General features: G+C 42.1%; 1 protein-coding gene across 1 annotated transcript in view; it reads left to right on the top strand.

Moving 5' to 3' along the window:
• OVOL2 (ovo like zinc finger 2) overlaps nucleotides 1–23,334 on the top strand; it is a 25,444-nt gene extending 2,110 nt beyond the window's left edge. The window contains exons 2-4 of the mRNA XM_040351198.1: nucleotides 1,491–1,750; nucleotides 13,362–13,548; nucleotides 22,758–23,334. Coding sequence (XP_040207132.1) covers nucleotides 1,491–1,750; nucleotides 13,362–13,548; nucleotides 22,758–23,101 — 791 coding nt within the window. The 3' untranslated portion in view covers nucleotides 23,102–23,334. The remainder of the gene's footprint in view (nucleotides 1–1,490; nucleotides 1,751–13,361; nucleotides 13,549–22,757) is intronic.
• Nucleotides 23,335–23,774: the final 440 nt, after the last annotated feature.

A 23,774-nucleotide genomic window follows, 5' to 3' on the forward strand; every position in this document is an offset into this window, starting at 1 on the left:
GTTCAACCTGACTAACTATGGGGGGGGGGGTTACTAAAACTGGTGAACAGAGTCTGGTGCAACCATGCTTATTATTATTATTTATTAATAATAATTATTTAGTAACTTATTATTATTAAGTTGCTAAATAATAATTATTAATAATAATAATAATAATAATAATAATAATTATTGTTATTATTATAAGATGATAAGTTACTCTATTATTATTAATAATTGAGTAACTTATCAGCTTCTAATAATAATAATAATAATAATTATTATTATTATTATTATTATTGTTATTATTTAGTAACTTATTATTATTAATAAGTTACTAAATCATTATTATTATTATTTATTATTATTTAGTAACGTATTAATAATAATAAGTTACTAAATAATAATAATAATTATTATTATTATTATTATTATAAGCTGATAAGTTACTCTATTATTATTATTATTAGAGTAACTTATCAGCTTCTAATAATAATAATAATAATTATTTAATAAGCTACTAAATAATATTAAATAATAATAATAATAATAATAATAATAATAATAGAGTAACTTATCAGCTTCTAATAATAATAATAATAATAATAATAATAATTATTATTATTATTTAGTAACTTATTATTATTAAGTTACTAAATAATTATTAATAATAATACTAATAATAATAATAGGAGTAACTTATCAGCTTCTAATAATAATAATAATTATTATTTAGTAACTTATTATTATTATTAATAAGTTACTTAATAATAATAATAATAATAATAATAATAATAATAATTGAGTAACTTATCAGCTTCTAATAATAATAATAATAATAATAATTGAGTAACTTATCAGCTTCTAACTTCAGCTTAATAAATTAAACTTTGAAAATAAAACCTGGTTGGTTTCTAGTTTTAGTAAATCCCCCCACTAATCTTTAGAAAATGTATCTTTTTCTAATTGTATTATTTCTGGCAGACTTTTCGTAGATGAGATGTAAACTTTCTGGAAGTTGTCCCAGGTGCCATGTTGGCTTCTCCTGTCCTGTGTTTTGTCCTGGGAACAATGAGGCCCATTTAGCCCATAATAACCCTTGTATTGTGCTGTGACCTGAGCGCCAGCAGTGAGCCCGGCCAGGTGTGAGCGTCGCTCCTGCTCCAGTCAGCGCTATACTGGCGCACCAAGCTGCCTTCCCTCTAATCTAACGGAAAACTCCACGCCATCACTTGCAGAGCACGTCCTATGTTTGCTTTATGCCATTGACTTGTTAATGAGAGCCTTGTACGGCGAGGTTACACCCTCAGTTCAAACACTGCACTGGGAGGAAAAGAGACTCACCTGCCTCCCCTCCCCCTCCCTCTCTCTCTCTGCTGATTGTTGCTCTTGGGGAAAAGGGATCAGCTTTACATATTTGCCTTTCATTTGAGAAGAAGGAAAAAAAAAAAAGCTTTGAGTAACTGTTCCCTGCAGCCGGTGATGCTAACCCCTTTGTGTGTTATCTGCAGACAGCATAGACTGCATCTTCAAGTATGTGACTGAGGACAGCTTGAGTAACAGCAGCAGTGGAGGGGACCCAAGAGCTGACAGTCCAGAGAGGGCCAGCAGTGACTCCTCCAGCCTCTGTAATGGGAGTCTCACCACCCCCAGTAGCCTTGGCCAGTGTGGAGATGCCTTGTCTCCTGAAGCACAAGGAAGAAGCAGCCAAGAGAATGCTGAAGAACAGGCTTTGGACCTCAAGCGATCACCTGCCAGACCCAAAATAAAGGTATTTCTAAATATGTTTTCCAAACTCTTCACTGCAATTATAAAGAGACAAGAAGCTCTGGAGGTTGTCAGCAGCATGACGTGTTGTCAGCCCATAGATCTAATGGTGGCCATACACACTTCGATAAATGAGCAATGTGGAATTTGATCGACAGATGGAAGATACGATTGTTATGCTGGCCATACACTATACGAAAAATTCAATTTTAGACAGTTTGTTCGTTTTTTGGACAGTTAATGAGCACAAAATCGATAATCGTTTGGGACGTTTTTGAGCCCAAAAAAAGGACAAGTTTGGAAATTTTCGGCCCAACGAACGATAAATCGGAAGTTTCTTTTCCGAGTTTTAGTAAAAAAAAAAACATAAGAAACAATAAGTAAAGAAATAAAATAAAAGAAATAATAAAAAAAGAAAATAATTATAAAGATAAATATAACAAGGAAAACGGAAAAAATAAAAAATCGGAAGGTTAATGTGTGCTCCCGTCTGAACTGTCTGAACTAGGTATATGTAAAAAAAAAGAACCACATTTTTTATTTTTTTTTTATTTATGTCCTCTGAATGATTTCTCCGTCATTACATGATGGCACCATCGTTTGCGCTTACGGTCGAATGTTCGTTTTTCAAAAATGGGTTCGGCTGATTTTTCGTATAGTGTATGGCCAGCATAAGTTACCAATTGCATTTCTGTTTTCACCATGCAGCCTCATAATCGAATTCAGGGGTCTCCAAACTTTTCAAACAAAGGGCCAGTTTACTGTCCTTCAGACTTTAGGAGGGCCGGATGTTGGTGATAGTGGGAGGAATTATACCCAATTGTTGGTGTCAGTATGAGTTATAGTACCACATCATTAAAGCGGGGGTTCACCCAAAAATACATTTTTAACATTACATTCAGCCGAGTTGTCCTAATGACAATCGGCTGTTTTTTTTTTCCCCCTGTACATACCGTATTTTCACCGCCGTTGCGGCTCTATACGGCGCCTGCACACCGACGTTCGGCTTCTTTCGGCAACTCGTGACGCGCAGTATGCGACGGTCGGAAGCCTGTCAATTAGATAGGAACGTCCAGTCCCGCAGAAGACATACCCGGAAGCGGCGGTGAAAATACGATATGTACGGGGGGAAAAAAAACAGCCGATTGTCATTAGGACAACTCGGCTGAATGTAATGTTAAAAATGTATTTTTTGGGTGAACCTCCGCTTTAAGGTCAATGGGAAGAAGGGTGCCCCGTTATGTGTGTCAATGGGAAGAAGGGTGCCCCGTTATGTGTGTCAATGGGAAGAAGGGTGCCCCGTTATGTGTGTCAATGGGAAGAAGGGTACCCCGTTATGTGTGTCAATGGGAAGAAGGGTACCCCGTTATGTGTGTCAATGGGAAGAAGGGTGCCCCGTTATGTGTGTCAATGGGAAGAAGGGTGCCCCGTTATTGGTGTCAATGGGAAGAACAGTGCCCCGTTATTGGTGTGAATGGGAAAAACAGTGCCCCGTTATTGGTGTCAATGGGAAGAACGGTGCCCCGTTATTGGTGTCAATGGGAAGAACGGTGCCCCGTTATTGGTGTCATTGGGAAGAACGGTGCCCCGTTATTGGTGTCATTGGGAAGAACGGTGCCCCGTTATTGGTGTCAATGGGAAGAACAGTGCCCCGTTATTGGTGTCAGCGGGAAGAACAGTGCCCCGTTATTGGTGTCAATGGGAAGAACGGTGCCCCGTTATTGGTGTCAATGGGAAGAACGGTGCCCCGTTATTGGTGTCAATGGGAAGAACGGTGCCCCGTCATTGGTGTCATTGGGAAGAACGGTGCCCCGTCATTGGTGTCAATGGGAAGAACAGTGCTCTATTATTGGTGTCAGTGGGAGGAATAGTACCCAATCATTGGTAGTGGGAGCAATAGTAGTCCATCAATGGTGTCAGTAGAAGGAATGGTACCCCATCATTGGTGTCAGTAGGAGGAATAGAGCTCCATCTTTGGCTTCCGTACAAAGAATAGTACCCCATAGTTGGTGTCTGTTGTAGGAATAGTGCCTTGTATCAGTGAGAGGAAGAGCCCCAGAAAAAGGCAAGCAAAGGGCCGCATCTGGCCCCTGCGCCATGGTTTGGAGACCACTGATCCAATTGATCAAAACACTGTTGAAGCACCTCAGTGCTGCTCATCAATACAATGTGATCAATAATTTACCACTCTAGTTGATCGACTTCAATCTAAATTGAGTCTAAATCAATTGGAGGGCAAATTATCCATACTTTATGGTTTGCAAATGAAAACTGATCAATCGAATTACACAACAATCGGGTAATAAAAATCAAAGTGTGTATGCCACAGAAGACTAATAACTATTCCCATCTACAGTCACAATGGGCCTTTTATTACAGTGATTTATTTAATGTTCTTATATTACTATTATTTGAATACTAGATTTCCTATTGGGGTAAAATCATTTTCAAGCGCCTTGTTTTTTTTATTTGTATTTAGATATGTCTGTTTCACACACAGGGAGGCTTAGAGATCATACTATATTGTGTTTATGTTAATAGATCGTACTTTTCCTATAGGTTTTGTTTTGCAATTTATATTGTTTTATGTTGTATTGGCCTTCAGCCCAGATGAGTTGTGAGCCCCGAAATGCATTGGCGATAGCCTTAGGCTGGCCATACACTGGTACCGATATTCGTATCATAAATCTTGTCAGTACATTTGATAATGCCATCAGAGACTTGGCGAATGTGGGTTTGAAAGTGCTTCAAAATTCCATTTGCTTTTAACATTCGATTTTTGGAATGAATGGACTTTTTCAAACAAAAAACACATACACGCAGGCCAAACATTATGCAGTTTTATTTTCTTCAACCATGGGTTGATTTTCTCCATCAACACAGTCAGTGTTGATGGCGGGAATCCCTCCCGCTGCAGGGTTTCCACTCGCAGAATAAAATGATCACTGCCAGCGGCTTTAGCCACCAGCAGTAATCGAACGAAAAAAAACTGACAGGCTGGTTGGGATAGATCGACTTTAGTACAAACAGCCTGCCCATAGATCGATCGAAATTCAGCACCTGCTGAACAAGCGGAATTTTGATTTGTCTATGGCCAGCGTTAGAATTTTAGTTGTCCAAGAAAAATTTACCACCTGCTTCTTGTTTTGTTACTATAGTTGAAAAGGATAATTGATTTGACTCCATTAATTATTGGAAAATTTAACGAATGTTCTAAAATAATTATTTTTTTCTAATGAAATTCTACCCATGTATGGCCACAGCATCAGACCTGTGTTCAAGATAAATAGACTTAGGCTGGTTTCACACGAGCGATCTGATTAGGTCCACCTATTAGTTTTCCAGGCGGACCTGATCGGACCACCCATTGTTCTCTATGGAGCGGCGGATGTCAGTGGACATCTGATCTTGTCTGCCAAAAACAGATGAATGGGGGATCCTTTCCCCATCCGTCTGGAGATTCGGATTGGATGACAGTTGGGTGGGAATGGGCAGGCAGTCTGATTCCATTTGACAGTCCATGGGCGTCCGCTGAAATTTTTTCAGGGGGGGGGGCGCTCCCGCAGCGGCGATACACATTTAACCCTTTCTTCAAACGCTAGCAGGGGTTAAAAGTGCCCCGCTAGCGGCCAAATAGCGCAGCTAAAACAATGTTAAAGCGGCACTTTTTAGCGGCGCTTTACTGATAACGCGGACAGTTGGCAGTGTGAAATAGCTCTTGAGATAATTCAGCTTCACTCCATGCCCATATAAATATAGCCTAGAGAATGCACAGACCCCCCCCCCCCTTCAGCACAGACCCCCCCCCCTTCAGCACAGACCCCCCCCCCCTTCAGCACAGACCCCCCCCCCATTCAGCACAGACCCCTCCATTCAGCACAGACTCCCCCTTCAGCACAGATGGACCTCCCCTCCCCCCCATCCCATTCAGTACCTCAGATAAGCCATCAGCACGGCGGGTCACAGCAGGTATCCTCCCCCTGTGTACACATAAACACTGGAGGGGGATGCGGCTTCACTCTGCTCGCTGTGTCTGTGTGACATCTGGCCCGGGACTGCTCAGACAGCCCGCGGCCACGATACTCTTCAACACCACCTTGATTTTCCAGGGGGGGGGGGGTCAATTGCCCTCTCCCCTTGCCCTATGGAGCGGACGCCCATGCCCATAGAGAACAGTGGGACCGTGTCTGCTCTGCATAGCGGAGCGGACACTGACCTGTCCTCCACCTGCTCAGTGGGGATCAGCGGAGAGACCCCCCCGCTTAGCAGGCAGATGCACGTTATGCTGATGATACAAACCTTTGGCGCTGTCATCCTTTTTTTACGCCCAATCAGGTCACCTATCGGGGGTCCAGGATTCCACCAATATGGTTTTTGATTGCTATTGCTGAACAACATCTGCAGCATACAATAAGGGGTGATTTATAACAGTGAATTGAAGCTTGCTCCTAACAGCCACTCATGTGAAGAAATTCCTGTTTTTTGCATACAATTAGTAGTTTGAGGCTAATGGAGGTTTACTTTCGTGAATGACAACCTAAACCCTCTTGCACTTTTTAACTAAGGGAGTCAAATCTCTCAATGTCTGGTATGTAAAGGAATATAACCATAGGTGTGTGCAGCCTTATGCATTAGGGTGTACACCCTAAATCTCAAACACATGTGTTTCCCTGCAGTCTCAGCTTCAATGGACAGGGAATGAATGGGAAGTGCTCTGTGCTGAGTGGCTTCCTGATCATCCCCACACTTGAAGCATAGTAAACACAGTGTACTATGCTTCATTTATGAATGAGCACAGTGAGTGAAATTTGCATAATCAAGCCCAAAGGGTGGGGCCATTCGAATGGAACTTCCCCTTTATATTGTCCTGTCATATGTGTTGTACGTCACCGTGCTTTGCTCCAGCATTTTTTTTTTCACGATGGTGTGTATGCAAGGCAGGCTTGACAAGACTCACGTCGAGGAAAAACATTGTTTTTTCCATGACATTAAAACCGGTCGTGTGTACGCGGCATCACACTCTGTTTCTGATACTTGAAGACAGGGCCGCTCATAGGAGGGGACCACCAGTCCTCATGTAGGGGGCCCGAGCACACAGGGAGGCCCACACAAGGAGGAGGATTAGTAATGGACAACAATTTCAGAACTCTCTCTGAAAGCTGGTCTCTCCCCGTCTCCCTGCTGCCAGCTTTTATCTGCTGAGAAAGAGACACTCGTCCCTGTCTAATCCCCCTCCATGTGCCGGGTTCCCTCTCTCTCAGCACTGGCTCTAAGCTTAGCTCTGCTCTTGAGTTTTTTACCTCTGTAACTTTGTTTCTCTCCCTCCCCCTCCATTGTCTCTCTGGTGTCGGAACTCCAACAGCCCAGCCTGTATATTGTTTTCATCTCATCTTCATTTTTATTTCTTAACCACTTGCTTACTGGGCACATATACCCCCCTCCTGTCCAGGTGAAATTTCAGCTTCCGGCACTGCGTCGCTTTAACTGACAATTGCGCGGTCGTGCGACGTGGCTCCCAAACAAAATTTACGTCCCTTTTTCCCCACAAGTAGAGCTTTCTTTTGGTGGTATTTGATCGCCTGTGCGGTTTTTATTTTTTGCGCTATAAACAAAAAAGAGCGACAATTTTGAAAAAAAAAATACAATATTTTTTACTTGTTGCTATAATAAATATTTTATAAAAATTTAAAAAAAAAAATAAAAAAAAATTCTCAGTTTAGGCCGATACGTATTCTACATATTTTTGTAAAAAAAAAAAAAAAAAATCGCAATAAGCATCTGGTTCGCCCAAAAGTTATAGCGCCTACAAAATAGGGGACAGAATTGTGTTTTTTTTTTTTTTTTTTGTTTTTTTTTGGGACGGCGACATTATGGCGGACACATTTTTGGCGCCATTCACATTTTATACTGCGATCAGTGCTATAAATATGCACTAATTACTGTATAAATGTGACTGGCATTGAAGGGGTTAACACTAGGGGGTGAGGAAGGGGTTAAATATGTTCCCTGTATAGTGTTCTAACTGTGGGGGGAGGGGGGTGCCTGGGGGAGGTGACCGATCTGTGTCCCTATGTACAAGAGACACAGATCGGGCTCCTCTCTCCCTGACAGGACGCTGTCTCTGTGTGAGCCGGCAATGAGAGATGATCTCAAATGTTTTACATTTGAGATCATCTCTCATTGGCCGCACAGATCGCATAGCAAACGGCCACTCTGATTGGCCGTTCGCCGCGATCTGTGATTGGTTGTGTCCAAGGGACACGGCCAACACAGAGTTTCCCTGCTGCGTGCTCGGGGAACGCCAAAAGGGGCGAACGTCAATTGACGTCCAGTTGGATTTTCAGGTCCGCGCTGTAGCCGTCATTCGGCTATAGCGCGGGCCTCAGGTGGTTAACTTAGTTTTATCTTTTAGATTTAGCAGGGATTCTGTGAGTTATGTTGTATTTGTGTCTAATAAGGATTTTTATGTATTTTTAGCGAAATATAGCTTTAATATTTTCTTGGGGGTGGGGAAGGGGCCTTGTCAGGTAGTGTGTATGGGGCCCCGCAATTTCTATCAGCAGCCATGCTTGAAGGGTTATTAATAATTCCCTTTGAGTCCATTTTGTTTTGTTTTCATAGACATTCGCTTTGGGATTCTATGATGTGGTCAAGAAATGATTGACACACTATTGTAGTGGTATCTATAACACATTTTAATACATCTATATTAATATTGGTGCCTTGTTCCAATCAGTTGATATTTAGAGTGATTTGTATTACTAGTTGCTTTAGTAGTTTTTATAGTGTCAGGAAATTGTTGTTGCTTAGATGTTAGGGTGCCAAATGTGTCATTTTATACAGTTAAAACCGTTTTGTGGAGGAGGTAAAAAAATGGATAGTCAGTCACTAGTTAATTTATTCATCTATTTGTTGATCAGGAGAATCAATGTGAAAGTGCTACATGTACAATATTATAGCATTGATGTTTTTGAAGAGTTGGATGTCATTAGATACAGTGTTGGTAAAATGTTATGTATACAGAAACCTTTTCTTTCTAATTTATTACAAAGTATCCAGCACTTCTCTTCAGGGGATTGGTGTTGGCGGATGAACACTAAAGCCTTTGATCTTTGTGACAGATTTGTTTTCCTTTTACAATTCAATGATCAGTTAAAAATGAACTGTTTTGTACATCGTTTTCAGCAGGTAATATTTAAAAACTACTTGTACAAAAACGCCCAAATTGAATAAATAGATAAAAAGTACAGAAGGAATAAAAAAAAATGCATGTTTAGTTTACAAATAAAAGACAATACTATTTTTTTTATTTAGCCTTTTATCAATAAAATATATACAACTGTAGAACATGGTTGTGTATTAAAAAATGCTCAAATTAAAATAAATTATTTTTAGGTAGTTGATTGATATATCACAGATTTTTTTTTTTTTTTTTTTTTTTTTTTTGCCAAGTGCTTTACAAAATACTTAACCTCCCTGGTATGATTATTTCAGATTTTAGGTGCTGAAAGCGGTACCATTATTTTGCATGGAAATTTGGCGTTTTTATATTGTAGGCCTGCAATTCTTAGGAATAACTCACTTAAATCTGTCCAAACAAGAGTCTAGTAGACATCCCGGGTATGATAAAATTAGAAACACAAAATTATAATATAATAAATAAATGCAAATATTTATAACAAATAATATAATAATAATAAAAATTAATGCTTTAAATTTTTTGATGAATAATTTCCCCACAAATCACTATCGCTCAATTCTGCAAGTGATTCTAATTTATTATCGCTGTTTTCTAGCTGGTCTAAAACCACTTTTGACATAAAGGGACACTTTTTGGTTGCTATGGACAATCTACAGTTTCCAGACAGAAAGAACAGTTTTTATTTTATAAAAGTGCATGTAGGACACTGGGCAGACCACTAGGGACAAAGGGGGTGTGTATTTTTCATAAAGTACTGTAATCTTCAAGATTACAGTATACTGTATGTTTTGTGTTTTTTATTTACTTTTTTAAATTTTGGCGCCGATCTCCGCCCCCGTGCGTCGTAACGTCGCTGGGAATGGAGCTCGGCGGCACACGGGCACTGTGTGAATCGAGCGAGGACACAGCTCGATCACACAGCGGGGAGGCATTGCAGGATCCAGGGACAAGGTAAGTAATTCCCTGCCTGTGGACACTGCGAGGCGATCCCGAGTCTGGCTCGGGGTTACCGCTTTTGGTCCTGAAATTCCACCCCGAGCCAGACTCGGTAATACCGCTCAGGGGGTTAATGTATAGGCAAAGCTTTTTTTTTTCTTCTTCATTTTGGATAGAGCAAGAGAGTGTTATAGCCTCTGTCAGATTTTTTTTTTTTGCCATCTGTGTTGCAGAGATTTTCCTTCACTTCCTGTCCCATAACCAAAGAGGAAGTAAGAGGAAATCCCTGCAAATTGAATGGCGACCCCCAACTCACCCTTGTGTCTCAATTGAAATATTTCCCCTCTATTACTTTTCTGTTCCCCGCCCTCCACAGCTCAGCGCTCCAGTGAGCATGAAGGAGCAGAGCGGAGAGATGCTGATTCACAGTCAGCAGCTCTCTGCTCGGGAAAACCGAGCCATTGGTGATGTTCGATTGCTCGGTTCTCAGTGTAGAGGCGCCGGGGGACAGATGCTGCATCCACCTAGGGAACTATGGTTGTAAAACCGCCAAACCCATACTACTCTTTTAATGGGGGCACAGACAGCAATAAAAACTGACAAGCGTTCTAATCCTTCTTTCCAAAACAAAAAAAAACCACTAAACCATTTTTTACTTTAATGCAGGGATGGCATTAGGCTGGGTTCACACCTATGCGAATTGGTTGGTGGTTTCTCCGCATCCAATTCGCATAGCAGGAGAATGTGACCGGCTCTCTTTCTCTATGGAGCCGGTTCACATATCTCCAGGGCGACTGCGGAGGGCACTGCACAGAAAAGCTATGCATCATTAGCTCAGTTTCAGGTCCGAATTCAGGCAAAGATTCGGCCCCGAACCAGAGAATGGGGACGCATAGTGCGATCCGCAGCTGGTTCCAGTGTGAACCGAGCCTGAAGGCAAAAAAGATTTAACTTTAGAATCACTTTAGGATGGAACTATGGTCTCCCATTCAGGGAAAAAAAGAGTTCTGCAATACTTGAATGGGTTGTAAACCCTTGAGTTTTTTTAACTTTATGCATTAAGGTGAAAAACTTTCTGTAGTGCAGCAGCCCCCCTTTTACTTACCTAAACCCGATCGTTCCCTCGACGGGGACAAGCACAGCAGCTCCAGTGGCTCTCTTGCGTCCTCATTGGATAGATTGATAGCAGCGGGAGCCATTGGATCCCACTGCTGTCAATCAAATCCAGTGACACAGGAGCTGGGGGGCAGGGCCAAGTCCTGCTGTCTGTGCAAATGGATGCAGCAACAGGACTCGGGAGTGCGCCCACACGAGGGTTCCCATGGAATGCGTCTTTCCGTGGGGGGGGGGGCACTCAAGAAGAGGAGGAGCCAGGAGTGCCGGGGCTGATAAGAAGATAAAAAAAGTTAATTTAGCATCCTGTAATTAAAAAGACAAAAAACTCCAAACATCTAAATGGGGTATTTATTAAAACTGTAATAGATAACCCCCTGATATGGGCTTTAACGGAGGGTGTAGACATGTGCGGTTCTTTCCGAATTCAAATCAGAATCTAGAATAGTACCGAATTTAAACGATGAAATTCGAATTCGGAAGAAATTCAAATTTGAATTGTTTTCAAATTCAAAAGCTTTTCAAATTCGACTAGTTTTTCAATTTCCAAAGAGAATAAAATAAAATAGAAAATGAAGGAATAGAATAGAAAAAATAAAAAAATAATTCTATTCCTTTTATTTTCTATTCTATTTTATTCTGTTTGGAAATTGGAAAACTATTCAAAATTAATTTGAAAACTTTTCTCATCGATTTGAAAACGAAAAAACAAATCCAGAAAACAAATTAAGTGAATGAAACAAATTTATGCAAATAACAAATAAAAACAAAACCAAATCCATTTTTTCATTCTGCACATGTCTAGTAGGGTGGCAGAGTGGATTCCCAATCACACGACTACTGTGATTGGATCTCGCGGTGGTCACATAATCAAGAGGTTGTCTCACTGGCTCCCGATGAACAGCCCTCAGTCACAGCTTCTGGAGTCAGCTCGGTCAATGTGCTGCGAATGCGCTCTAGGCACACAACCAGTGCCAGATTTATAAGGGGGCAAAAGGGACAATCGCCCCGGGCCCCCCTGCTTCTTTTCCCTTGAGGCTTCAGTAGTGTGAGGAAACAGCCTTATCCAAGCTCAGATCATCTCTCACTCCATCTCGAGACAGACATACATGATGAAAAGCTTGATAACATTACAGGTATTAAAGTAGCTCCATAGAGTATATTTTAGCATGATGGTCACTAGTTGTTTGGGAAAAAGATCATTCAGCACATTGACACTGATAAAAAAATTATCTTTGCTTTGTGCACTCTCCCAAATCATTTGGTTGAAGGGGGATTATGGTGTGGGTTTGTTTTTCAGGGGTTGGATTTGGCCCCTTAGTTCCAGTGAAGGGAACTCTTTAAGGCGTCAGCATACCAAGACATTTTGGACAATTTCATGCTCCCAACTTTGTGGGAACAATTTGGGGATGGGTCCTTTCGATTCCAACATGACTGAGCACCAGTGCACAAAGCAAGGTCCTTAAAGACATGGATGAGCGAGTTTGGGGTGGAGGAACTTGGCTGGTCAACCCAATAGAACACCTTTGGGATGAACTGGAGAGGAGAATGTGAGCCAGGCCTTCTCATCCAATGTCAGTGCCACTGGAAGAAAGGTCAAACATTCCCATAGACACACTCCTAAACCTTGTGGACGGCCTTCCCAGAAGAGTTGAAGCTGTTATAGCTGCATAGGGTGAGCCAACTCAATATTGAACCCTACGGACTAAGACTGGGATGCCATTAAAGTTTATGTGCGTGTAAAGGCAGGTGTTCCAGTGCTTTTGGTAATATAGTCGAAGGTGTGCGCAGCCCATTGCATTAGGGTGTGCACCCCAAAGCTCAAACACACATGCGTGCGTGTGTGTGTCTATATACTATATATATGGCCCTGGCACATTGACCTCCAGTGAAAGAGAAGCACGTAAGCTCTTCTCTTATGGCAGAGACGGTAAAAGGGAGATGTTTCCCATTTCCCTGCTGCTACACAGAGTGATAATGCTAATGTGCACTAGGTGATTAGGGTGTGCCCAGGCACACCCGGCACACCCTGTGCGTACGCCTATGAATATAGTGTATCGCCTCTTTGTTTGTCAAACATTTTTCTGAAAAGTGATCCACCACAAATCACTTTTCAGAGGGCTGCCAAACATAACGAGCCCTAACTGACATATGCTACTAAATCTGGTCTATGCATCAATGTCCTCTGGTCATGAAGGGGTTAAGGTAAATATTTGTCATAAGGGATACCTATACATTTAAAAAAATCCACCAGGACTATGTTTCTAATGATGGAAATCAAGGAATAACCCAGATAACCTTTGCTGCCTTCTATAGGACGCCATTGTGTTTTGATCCAGTCCTATTTACTTGTCCATTGTTTTAGGTCACCAGCGGAACACTCAGCGAGGATATTTATAGCTGTGACATCTGTGGTAAAGGTTTCCGCTTGCAGCGCATGCTTAACCGTCATCTCAAGTGCCATAACCAGGTTAAAAGACACCTCTGCACCTTCTGTGGCAAAGGGTTCAATGACACCTTCGATCTGAAGAGACATGTAAGGACTCATACAGGTAAGCACATTCTAGCACTGCACTTTTCTATTTGCTGCCCTCTGCAGGTCACACAGGGAATGACATACACTGTTCTCCATTAACCCTCTGCACACTCCTAGGGCTCACGCACACAGGTGTACACTATGCTGCCTTCTGTCATTTATACAGATCTGAATGGAACAGTATTGCATGTTATGGGCTCATTAACAGATCTCTGTTTCAGTGTTTAGCTTCGTAAACCAAAACAGGAAAATTCAGCCCCCCCCCCAATCTGATTTTGACCGTATTTTACAATGTATGCAAATGTTTACATGCAATGCATACAACATAAATAATCCGTATGCATCTCGGCCTGGTCTGAAATGTAATGCGTAGTTGTCGGCCTTCAGTCAATCTCAGTGGCTGAAGGCCGAGGTCATTTTGCACCTGCGCCACTGCTGCTGAATACAAATTGATGTGTACGTCTCGCCCTGAATGAGTTATTCATACAATGGCACAGGTTCAGCGTGACATCAGCCTTAAACATAGAAGTATGGGAAAAACCAAACAGCTGTTCTGGCCTCCAGGCTGCAGCATCAGGCTCTAAGCTCAAGAACTGAGCAATCACAAGATCGCTGATTGCGCAGTTCTCGGTCAGCTCTGAGCAAAGAGTAGTAACTGTTAGTCACCGCTCTCCACTCATATATTTCCAGCGCTCACTGTAGTATTGGGCAGGGAGGGGGAGTGGCTGTCTCCGACTCTCAGTGGTTCGCTGAGAGACTGAGCCAGCTGCCGATCAGGCTTTTGGGTGGATCCCGGCAATATGGTAGAGATCTACTGAGATCCTGGAGTGGGTCTGTGACGTCAACAAACAGACGTCACAGACCCACTATCGACTAATTCTGGGTCACGGGAGTGCAAAAGTAAGGGCCCCTTTGACCCCAAAGAGAAGTATGACCAAAAAATCTTTAAAGCGGATTTCCGGCCACAATTTCACTTTTTAAATATAAATACCCCTGTAATACACAAGCTTAATGTATTCTAGTAAAGTTAGTCTGTAAACCAAGGTCCGTTTTGTTAGGTTGTTACAGCATTTAGACACTTTATAAAATAGAAATTGACTGGGGCCATCTTAAGTGTGGGCATCATGAAGCCAGACTGTATGACTTCTGGATTTCAGCCTTGCAGATCTCGCACATGCTCAGTGCTGCACAAGCAGTGTAATAGGTTTCAGAACCTGTACTGTCCAAGTCACATGATTCTTCGAGACTGGGGAGTGCACAGACTCCTGGAAAGTTACACCCACTACATTCCCAGGAGTCTGTGCGGTGTAGGTTAGGAAGCATTAAGCACCTAGGTGCAGGAAGAGGGAAGATTAACTATTCTGCCTAGCAACAACACTTTGAAGGCATCTAAAAAAAAAAAAATTTTCTTAAAGGACTAATGACATTTTTTTAAAACTACTGATGTAATGTTATATTTATGGGTGGAACTCCACTTTAACCATTCTCTTTTAAGAATAAGATGCTCAGAACGCATAGGTGTGCGCACAGGGTGTGCCAGGTGTGCCCAGGCACACCCTAATCACCCTGTGCAGCACAGATCCCCCTACTGCCCTGGCTCCCTCCTCATTCCCCCCGCAGCGCTTCCAGCTTCCCTACTCTCCTCTCCCTCCAGCTGTTGCTGTGGGGATGTTTTAGGATGAGTGGGGGAAGGGGTCGGTAAATATGTAACTTACCGGCCCCTTCCCTTTCATCGTGAGTGATCGGTACTATGCGTTTGATCTTTAGGGTGCACACCCTAATGCAATAGGCTGCGCACACCTATGTGTCCACGTGAGTTGAAATGAAGTACAGACCACATTTTACTTGCCGTGTAAAATAGGGCTGCAATAGTATAAGGCAGTGTGCATGGGGCCATACACATAGCAAACTTTTTCATAAAAAGAAGGGATTTTGGGCTTTCAGTTATTACAATATACGGTAAAGCTGGCCCATTGAATGAAAGTGATTGCCCCCCCCCCCCCCAGGTTTTTACAGATATATGGAGCTCCATTAAAGAGAATTACCTTCACTTCCTGTCATGTTAACCTTATACCAAACAGGAAGTGAGAGGAACTTTCCTAACAGTAAGGCCTCATGCACACTGGACGTTTTTACAGCTGCTGTTTTTGGCTTCAGACCAGTGGCGGCCGGTGGTAATTTTTTGGGGGGGGACGTCAAACAGTGGCACCACCATCCCCCTCCCCCGTCGGTCGGGTCCGGGGCACTTATCCCATCTATTGGTGGGCAGTGGGCTTCTCCTGATCCCCAGGGGTATCACGGCAGTGGCGGCTTCCCCTTCCCCCTGCCCTGTGCGGCTTCTGTTTCCTCCCTCCTCCTTAGTGGCCAATTGGGATGCTTCTCTGTTTGGCCAATCAGGAGATGTCTCATACCAGCTTCCTGATTGGCCGGGAGGAGGATCAGTGTTTCAATAGCGAATATTCATTTGCTATTGTAACACACCTGGGTGGGCTCATAGCACAATGATCTGCGCCTTGAGCCCACCCTATTTTAAAGCCTATTAGAGCCTCTGACTCTAATCAGGTGCTTCCAAAAAAAACATGGAATTCATGCATCCGGAATCCTGAAAGGGGCCAGATGCATGGATAGAAGGGGTGCCTGCTGCATCATTTTCTCACTTTGATTTTCGGGGTGTCTCTGAATTCAGCCCTCTGTAGGTGGAAAATTCTCATTTCCATCAAACAATGTGGCATCCTTTCATTCCTAACACATTACCCGGTCCATATCAGTATAGATATCCAGCATGAGATTTTTCCCCAACGAGATCTCATGTGTTTTCAAAGTGTTCCTTTAAAATTTTTGAGCAGAGTATTTTAGCTTACCAGTCATTACATGTGGTGGCTGCATTCATTTTCTTTTTTTAGTGTTTTTGCCCTTTGGTTTCCCCCTGGTGGTCTGGCCAATAACACACCTCCAGTATTAGTGTCTCCACTCTAAATTAACCACCTGACGACCAGCGCACGCACATTTACGTCTACACAATAGCACAGGCAGGCAAATGGGCGTACATTGTACGTCCCTTTAAATTTGCCGCCCAGCGGGCGCACGCGCGCCTCCAAAGGTGTGCCCACCTCGTGAGTGTGCCAGCGGGTCCCGGGAACTCGATTGCGGTCGGCAAAGGCAGAACAGGGGATGCCTTTGTTAAAAAGGCATTCACCTGTTCTACCAAGTGACACGTCGGGGATCTACTGTTCCCTGTGATCTCTGACATGTCACTGGTAGCTCCTCCCCCTAACAGTTAGAATCACTCCCTAGGACACACTTAAAGGATCACTAAAGGAATTTTTTTTTTTAGCTAAATAGCTTCCTTTACCTTACTGCAGTCCTGGTTTCATGTCCTCATTGTTCGTTTTTGCTTTGAAGTAGCTGTAATTCTGCTGTGATCTCCACACTTCCTGGTTGTCTGGCTCCTTATAACCACAGTACTGGGAGCTTTTCACAATGGTCTAAGCTGTCATTACTGTGTGTCTAAAACTTAACAGAACCAATCCGATTCATTTTAAAAACAAAACACTGCCCTGGATTTGTTTGTTTTTGTTCTGTGGGTCTCTTTACTTCACAGAAACATGAAACCAGTTTAAAACCGAAAGTGAAACTAGAGGCACATTATATGATTGAATTTAATCTATTTTTAATCATTTTAAAAAGGAATCCGTTAACTTTTATGTCTCTATACCCTGTAAACAGTCATTTCAGAAAAACATTTTTTTTCCTTTAGTGACCCTTTAACCCCTTCAGCGGCACCTAGTGGCTAACCTCTTCACTGCCAGTGTCATTTTCACAGTAATCAGTGCATTTTTTTTTTAAGCACTGATTACTGTAAAAATTACAATGGTCAAAATGGTCCGATGTGTCTGCCATAAAGTCGCAGTCACGATAAAAATCGCAGATTGTCACTCTGTTTGTTTATAGCGCAAAAAATAAAAAAAACGCAGAGGTGATCAAATACCACCAAAATAAAGCTGTATTTGTAGGGAAAAAAAAGACATCAATTTTGTTTGGGAGCCACCTTGAACAACCGCGCAATTGTCAGTTAAAGCGACGCAGTGCCAAATCGCAAGAAGTGCTCTGGTCTTTGGCCAGCCAAATGGTCCAGGGCTTAAGTGGTTAAGGAGTACAGGGGCACCTTTGGTCAGCAGCAGCATCAGTCTGGGGGGCAGTGAAGCGTTAGTTCTAGCAGATTTTCGATTCACTAACAAATTGAATCAAAACTCCAGCCAATGCTTTATAATCAGTTACAGCAAACCATTTTTGCCTTTTTTGGGATAAAGGTTTGACATCAATTTAAAAAAAGCTGATCGTTTTAGGCATCCATGCTAGTTTTAAATGGTTTCCCTCATCCCCGTACCTGTAGGAGAGCTTTTCTGTTAAAAAAAACAACAGACTTACTGGCTGGATTATCAGATGAAAATGTAAGAAAGAAAGCCACCTCATCTAAGAATTGGCAGGCTGCAATATATGAAATGTTTGCTCTTGGGTTTCATGCTGCTTTAAGACTGGAATATATCCGTCTTCTTTGTTCTATTGTTTGTAAATCACTCCCACTGTGATCGCGCCTTGCATGTGACAGATTTGTTTTAGAGATTTGCTCACAGACACCGGCAGTAAAAAAAAAAAAAAAAACATAAAGCCAGCCAATTAGATGAACTTCCTTGAAAAGTGAGGAAAGGCAACCCTTGCTCTCTTTTTATCTTGCAGCTCAAGGTGTATTAAATGCTAAATGGCTGCACTCCAGTAAACGATCCCGTCCTGGTCATAATACTGATAGCACAGTGTATTGCCAGGCACAGCATTGCAAAGGTTACTTCTGGTATGTTTCCCAATAAATTCCAATGTGATCTTCTAACTGATCTTAAAGTACCGGTATATGTAAACCCTCACCTTGTAAAACAACCCAATCAGTTTAAAATAGAAATGCAAAACATTTGTGTATAGCTATAAAAAAACATTATACATAACATTCTCATTCTTCAGAGAGCTGGAGAATGAGAAACGGCAGCACACTGGTCTTCCCGGTAGATGGCTATGCAGGGGAGGGGGTGGCGTGTCAGTACAAGTCTGATCATTGGAGGAGAGCAGGCTGAGTTCCTAGCATGTGATAGATTGAAGCAGGAGGTGTGGCGCTGTTCTTAAACAATCCAATACCAGGAATCTGAGTGCTCCACTAGCGCACTCCAATCAGTGACTTATATGTGACCAAATAAAACAATCCTTGGTGCAAATAAATTATAAACCGACTGGTGCTTTAAAGCGGATGTGCCACGGGAACAAAATATTAAAAGACAGCAGCTACAAATACTGCAGCTGCTGACTTTTAATATTAGGACACTTACCTGTCCTGGAGTCCAGCGCCGATCGCAGCAGAGCACGAGCGATCGCTCGTCACTCTGCTGCTCCCCCCGCCATCCACGCTGAGGGAACCAGGAAGTGAAGCGCTGCGGCTTCACTGCCCGGTTCCCTACGGCGCATGCGCGAGTCGCGCTGCGCCCGCCGATTGGCTCACACGCTGTGTGCTGGGAGCCGAGTGTTCCCAGCACACAACGGGCGACAGACGGGATGTGACGGAATGCCCGTCTTTCGCCCGTAGCGTGTGGCCGGAAGTGGGTGCAAATACCTGTCTTTAGACAGGTGTCTGCACCCCCCTCCCCCCTGAAAGGTGTCAAATGTGACACCGGAGGGGGGGAGGGTTCCGATCAGCGGGACTCCACTTTAGGGTGGAGGACCGCTTTAACCACTTGCCAACCTCCTCATGTACATATACGTCAGCAGAATGGCACGGACAGGCACATGTACATGCTCTGCTTGACTTGGGTCGGGGGTCCGAAGTGTCCGCCATAATGTCGCAGTCACGAAAAAAATCGCTGATCGCCGCCATTAGTAGTAAAAAAAATAAAAATGCAATAAAACTATCTCCTATTTTGTAAACGCTATAAATTTTGGGCAAACCAACCGATAATTGATTATTGCGATTTTTTTTTTTACCAAAAATGGGTAGAAGAATACGTATCGGCCTAAACTGAGGACATTTTTTTTAATATATATGTTTTTGGGGGATATTTATTATAACAAAAAGTAAAAAATATTGAATTTTTTTCAAAATTGTCGCTCTATTTTTGTTTATAGCGCAAAAAATAAAAACCGCAGAGGTGATCAAATACCACCAAAAGAAAGCTCTATTTGTGGGGAAAAAAGGATGCCAATTTTGTTTGGGAGCCACGTCGCACGAGCGCGCAATTGTCTGTTAAAGCGACGCAGTCCCGAACTGTAAAAAACCCTTGGGTCTTTAGGCAGCATATTGGTTCGGGTCTTAAGTTGTTAAACAATCCAATACCAGGAATCTGAGTGCTCCACTATTGCACTCCAATCAGTGACTTATATGTGACCAAATAAAACAATCCTTGGTGCAAATAAATTATAAACCGACTGGTGCTTTAAATACAGCTAGTGTTCACTTAAGCACTAGTCACTTTTTTATGGTTGCGCTTATGTCACAATATGTATATGTATGCATATTAATCAATCTGCTAGCACAGGGCTCTCCAAACGAAGGCTCTCCAGTTGTTCAGGAACTACAATTAAAATCATACCTGGTCATGTCAGAGTTCTACAATGCACCATGGGATGTGTAGTTCCGGAACAGCTGGAGGGCCATAGTTTAGAGATCCCTGGTCTAGCAGATTGATTAATATGCATACATATACATATTGTGACATAAGCGCAACCATAAAAAAAAGTGACTAGCGCTTAAGTGAACAAATTGATATACACAGTCCTTTTATATAAACACACTGGCCCGGATTCTCAAACGAGTTACGCCGGCGCATCTCCAGAAACGCCGTCGTAACTCTGAGTCCGAGCCGTCGTATCTATGCACCTGATTCTTAGAATCAGTTACGCATAGATTTGTATTAGATCCGACCGGCGTAAGTCTCTTACGCCGTCGTATCTTAACTGCATATTTACGCTGGCCGCTAGGGGCGTGTACGCTGATTTACGCCTAGAAATATGTAAATCAGCTAGATACGCGAATTCACGAACTTACACCCGGCCGACGCAGTACAGATACGCCATTTACGTTAGGCTTTTCCCGGCGTAAAGTTACCCCTGCCATATGAGGCGTAGATGCGGCGTACCAATGTTAAGTATGGACGTCGTTCCCGCGTCTAATTTAAAAAAATTAAACATCGTTTGCGTAAGTAGTTCGCGAATAGGGCTGGGCGTCATTTACTTTCACGTCGAAAGCATTGGCTTCTTGCGGGTTAATTTGGAGCATGCGCACTGGGATACTTTCACGGACGGCGCATGCGCCGTTCGCGAAAAGCGTCATTTACGTGGGGTCACATAAAATTTACATAACACACGCCCACATCTGAATTAGGCGGGCTTACGCCGGCCTATTTACGCTACACCGCCACAACTTTCGTTTGAGAATACGGCACTTGCATGTAAAAGTTGCGGAGGCGTAACGTAAATAGGATACGTTACGCCCGCACAAAGATACGCCATTCTATGTGAATCCGGGCCAGAGTCTTTTTTTGTAAAAAGTGACAGGTGCTCTTCAATCGTGTATGCCTTTGTGCTGGTGCTTCTTACAAGGCTGCCCTATAGGTGTTGCACTCACCGGAGATATTCACTCCGGCAGGTTGCAGTTCCACGCCTTTTAGAGACCTCTCCTTGCCTTGCTCTTTTAAATAATCCTTTGTTTAATCCACATGCAGAGAAAAGATGTTTCCATAGAATAATACCGTTTGCCCAAATTTTTAAGAAGTGTATACAGTTGAAAAAATACTCAGATCAACTCTGTATGTTTAAAATGTTTAAAAACCAGGAAGCCAGGACGATTTGTGTTCCGCGGCTTAAAACCAGAAGTGACGCAAAGATGCTAGAAGCTCCGCCCTACACGTTTCATCTTCAAGACGTCATCTGTAGCGGACCATCTGAGTTCCTAGCATAGCCAGAAGACTGACCACGCTGTGCTCTCATGCCTAGTGCTGTCAGTTTTTATTAGGAAAGCAGAGGGACTAACAGAAACACCAGGGATTTCAAACAAAGGAAGCAATACAAAGAACAGGGTACTTTTTCTATACAAGTAAATGGTACAGCAGGCATATATCTGGAATATGAAATGCTGGATTTACATAATCTTTATTGTGATTCTTGATTGCCTTCCTTTTGGCTATATTTGTTAGATAAGTGTATCTGTAGACAAATATTTTAGAGTACAAAAGGAAAAAAAGGGAATTGGCGCCACAGAACCTGCTGAATAATTATGGATTTCAGCTGAGAGTGCTGCTACTCAATCCTAGTGAATCACTAGTAGGAAATGAAAATAGACACACGCAAATCTATAGAAAATCCACAATTGCGTTAACCATTCTTAAAATCGACAAAGATGGACTCCTAATTATTATTTTTATATATATATATATATATATATATATATATATATATATATATATATATAGCCAGGACTTCTCTTCCACATCAGTGCCTGACCTCACAAATGCGCTTCTGGAAGAATGGTCAAATATTCCCATAGACACACTCCTAAACCTTGTGGACAGTCTTCCCAGAAGAGTTGAAGCGGTTATAGCAGCAAATGGTGGGCCAACTCAATATTGAAGCCTACGGACTAAGACTGGGATGTCATTAAAGTTCATGTGCATTTGAAGGCAGGTGTCCCAATACTTTTGACAATATAGTGTATATGCCCCTTGTAATTTACCCCCCCCCCCCTCTAAAGTATTGTATGTCGGCCTACATACAGTTGTAAAGTTGTAACAAATTTGAACAAATAGTACTTTGGAGCTTCTTGCAAATTCAAGAAGATATAGTTAGCCTGGTCATTAGTTTTTTTTTTTTGTTTACTGTATGTTTTCCCATTAGAGAGATTATTATTATTTTATTTATTTTTTTTGTCACCAAGACCACATTTTTTAGGGTCACCAGAGCAAGAAGTGGGGGTAATTTTTTCCATGAGGACACCTGATAACTTTCTATGGAGGGAATTTTGTAGAGATTTTCTCTCACTTCTGTTGCATCTGGCGAAGTGAAGGGAGATTTGTAGTTTTGATCCCATACAACTGTATCAAAATCATATTTCTATTTTCATAAGTCCTTCAAAATGGCTGCTTTGAAGAATATTACACATATTTTACTGTGTTTTTTTTTTGTTTTGTTTTACAGGAATTCGTCCTTACAAATGTGAGATCTGTAACAAAGCCTTTACCCAACGTTGTTCTCTGGAATCTCACCTTAAAAAAATTCACGGTGTGCAGCAAGGCTTTGCGTACAAGCAGAGGAGGGACAAGTTATTTGTTTGTGAGGAGTGTGGCTACACCGGCCCCTCCCAGGAGGATTTATACCTACATGTTTACAACGGCCACCCTGGCAGCGCCTTTCTTAAGAAAACCACCAAAAAACTGGCAGCCCTTTTGCAACACAAAATTACATCGGTGCTGCAGGTCAGTCCCACAAATGAAGAAGAGGAGGAAGAAGACGACGACGAAGAAGAAGAAGATAATCAGTGAAAGGGAAATAGACCTCGTGTACAGAAATGTTTACATGGCGTGTGAACTTTTCTAAATTTTGTATATTGCTTATTTTATTACTTTGACAAAGGCAGAGGGATTTTTATTGTATAATATAATGGATTACTGGACACAGCAAACTACTGATTGTTCGTTCTACTAATAAGGGCTACAGAATTCCTGGGAAGATGAATCCAGAGACTCATGAAATAAACAAAAAATCTATGCTGTAACTCTAAGTGCCTCTGTAACTGCTCTTGTAAAAACGAGATTTATATTTACTTTGTAAACTACTAGGGTTTTTTTTTTTTTTATTGCATTCTTTTATATATAGAACAGGTGCTGGTGCCTTTTTAATAAATGAAAAGTTTACATTTTATTGTCTCCTTTTTATAATTCTATCTGTGGTTATCATCATGTGTACTTATTAGTCTGCAACACCCTTTTTTGTGAGTTTTTTTTTAGGTGTTGGATAGAGTAGGAAAGAGTCACATCTGCTGTCATGTTTTCATTGCCAAGGCCGACCATGGATGGATCGTCTTTTTTTTTTTTTTTTTTTTTTTTTTTCGATCATCCAGCAGGCTGATCAGAAAAAAAATAGACTTCCCTATCCAAGTGAAGTGGATGGAGAAATCCTCCTGGCTGTGCTATTGTAGTCAGACGGTAGGGACTT

Source organism: Rana temporaria, chromosome 4, assembly GCF_905171775.1.
Source record: "Rana temporaria chromosome 4, aRanTem1.1, whole genome shotgun sequence".
Taxonomy (NCBI): domain Eukaryota; kingdom Metazoa; phylum Chordata; class Amphibia; order Anura; family Ranidae; genus Rana; species Rana temporaria.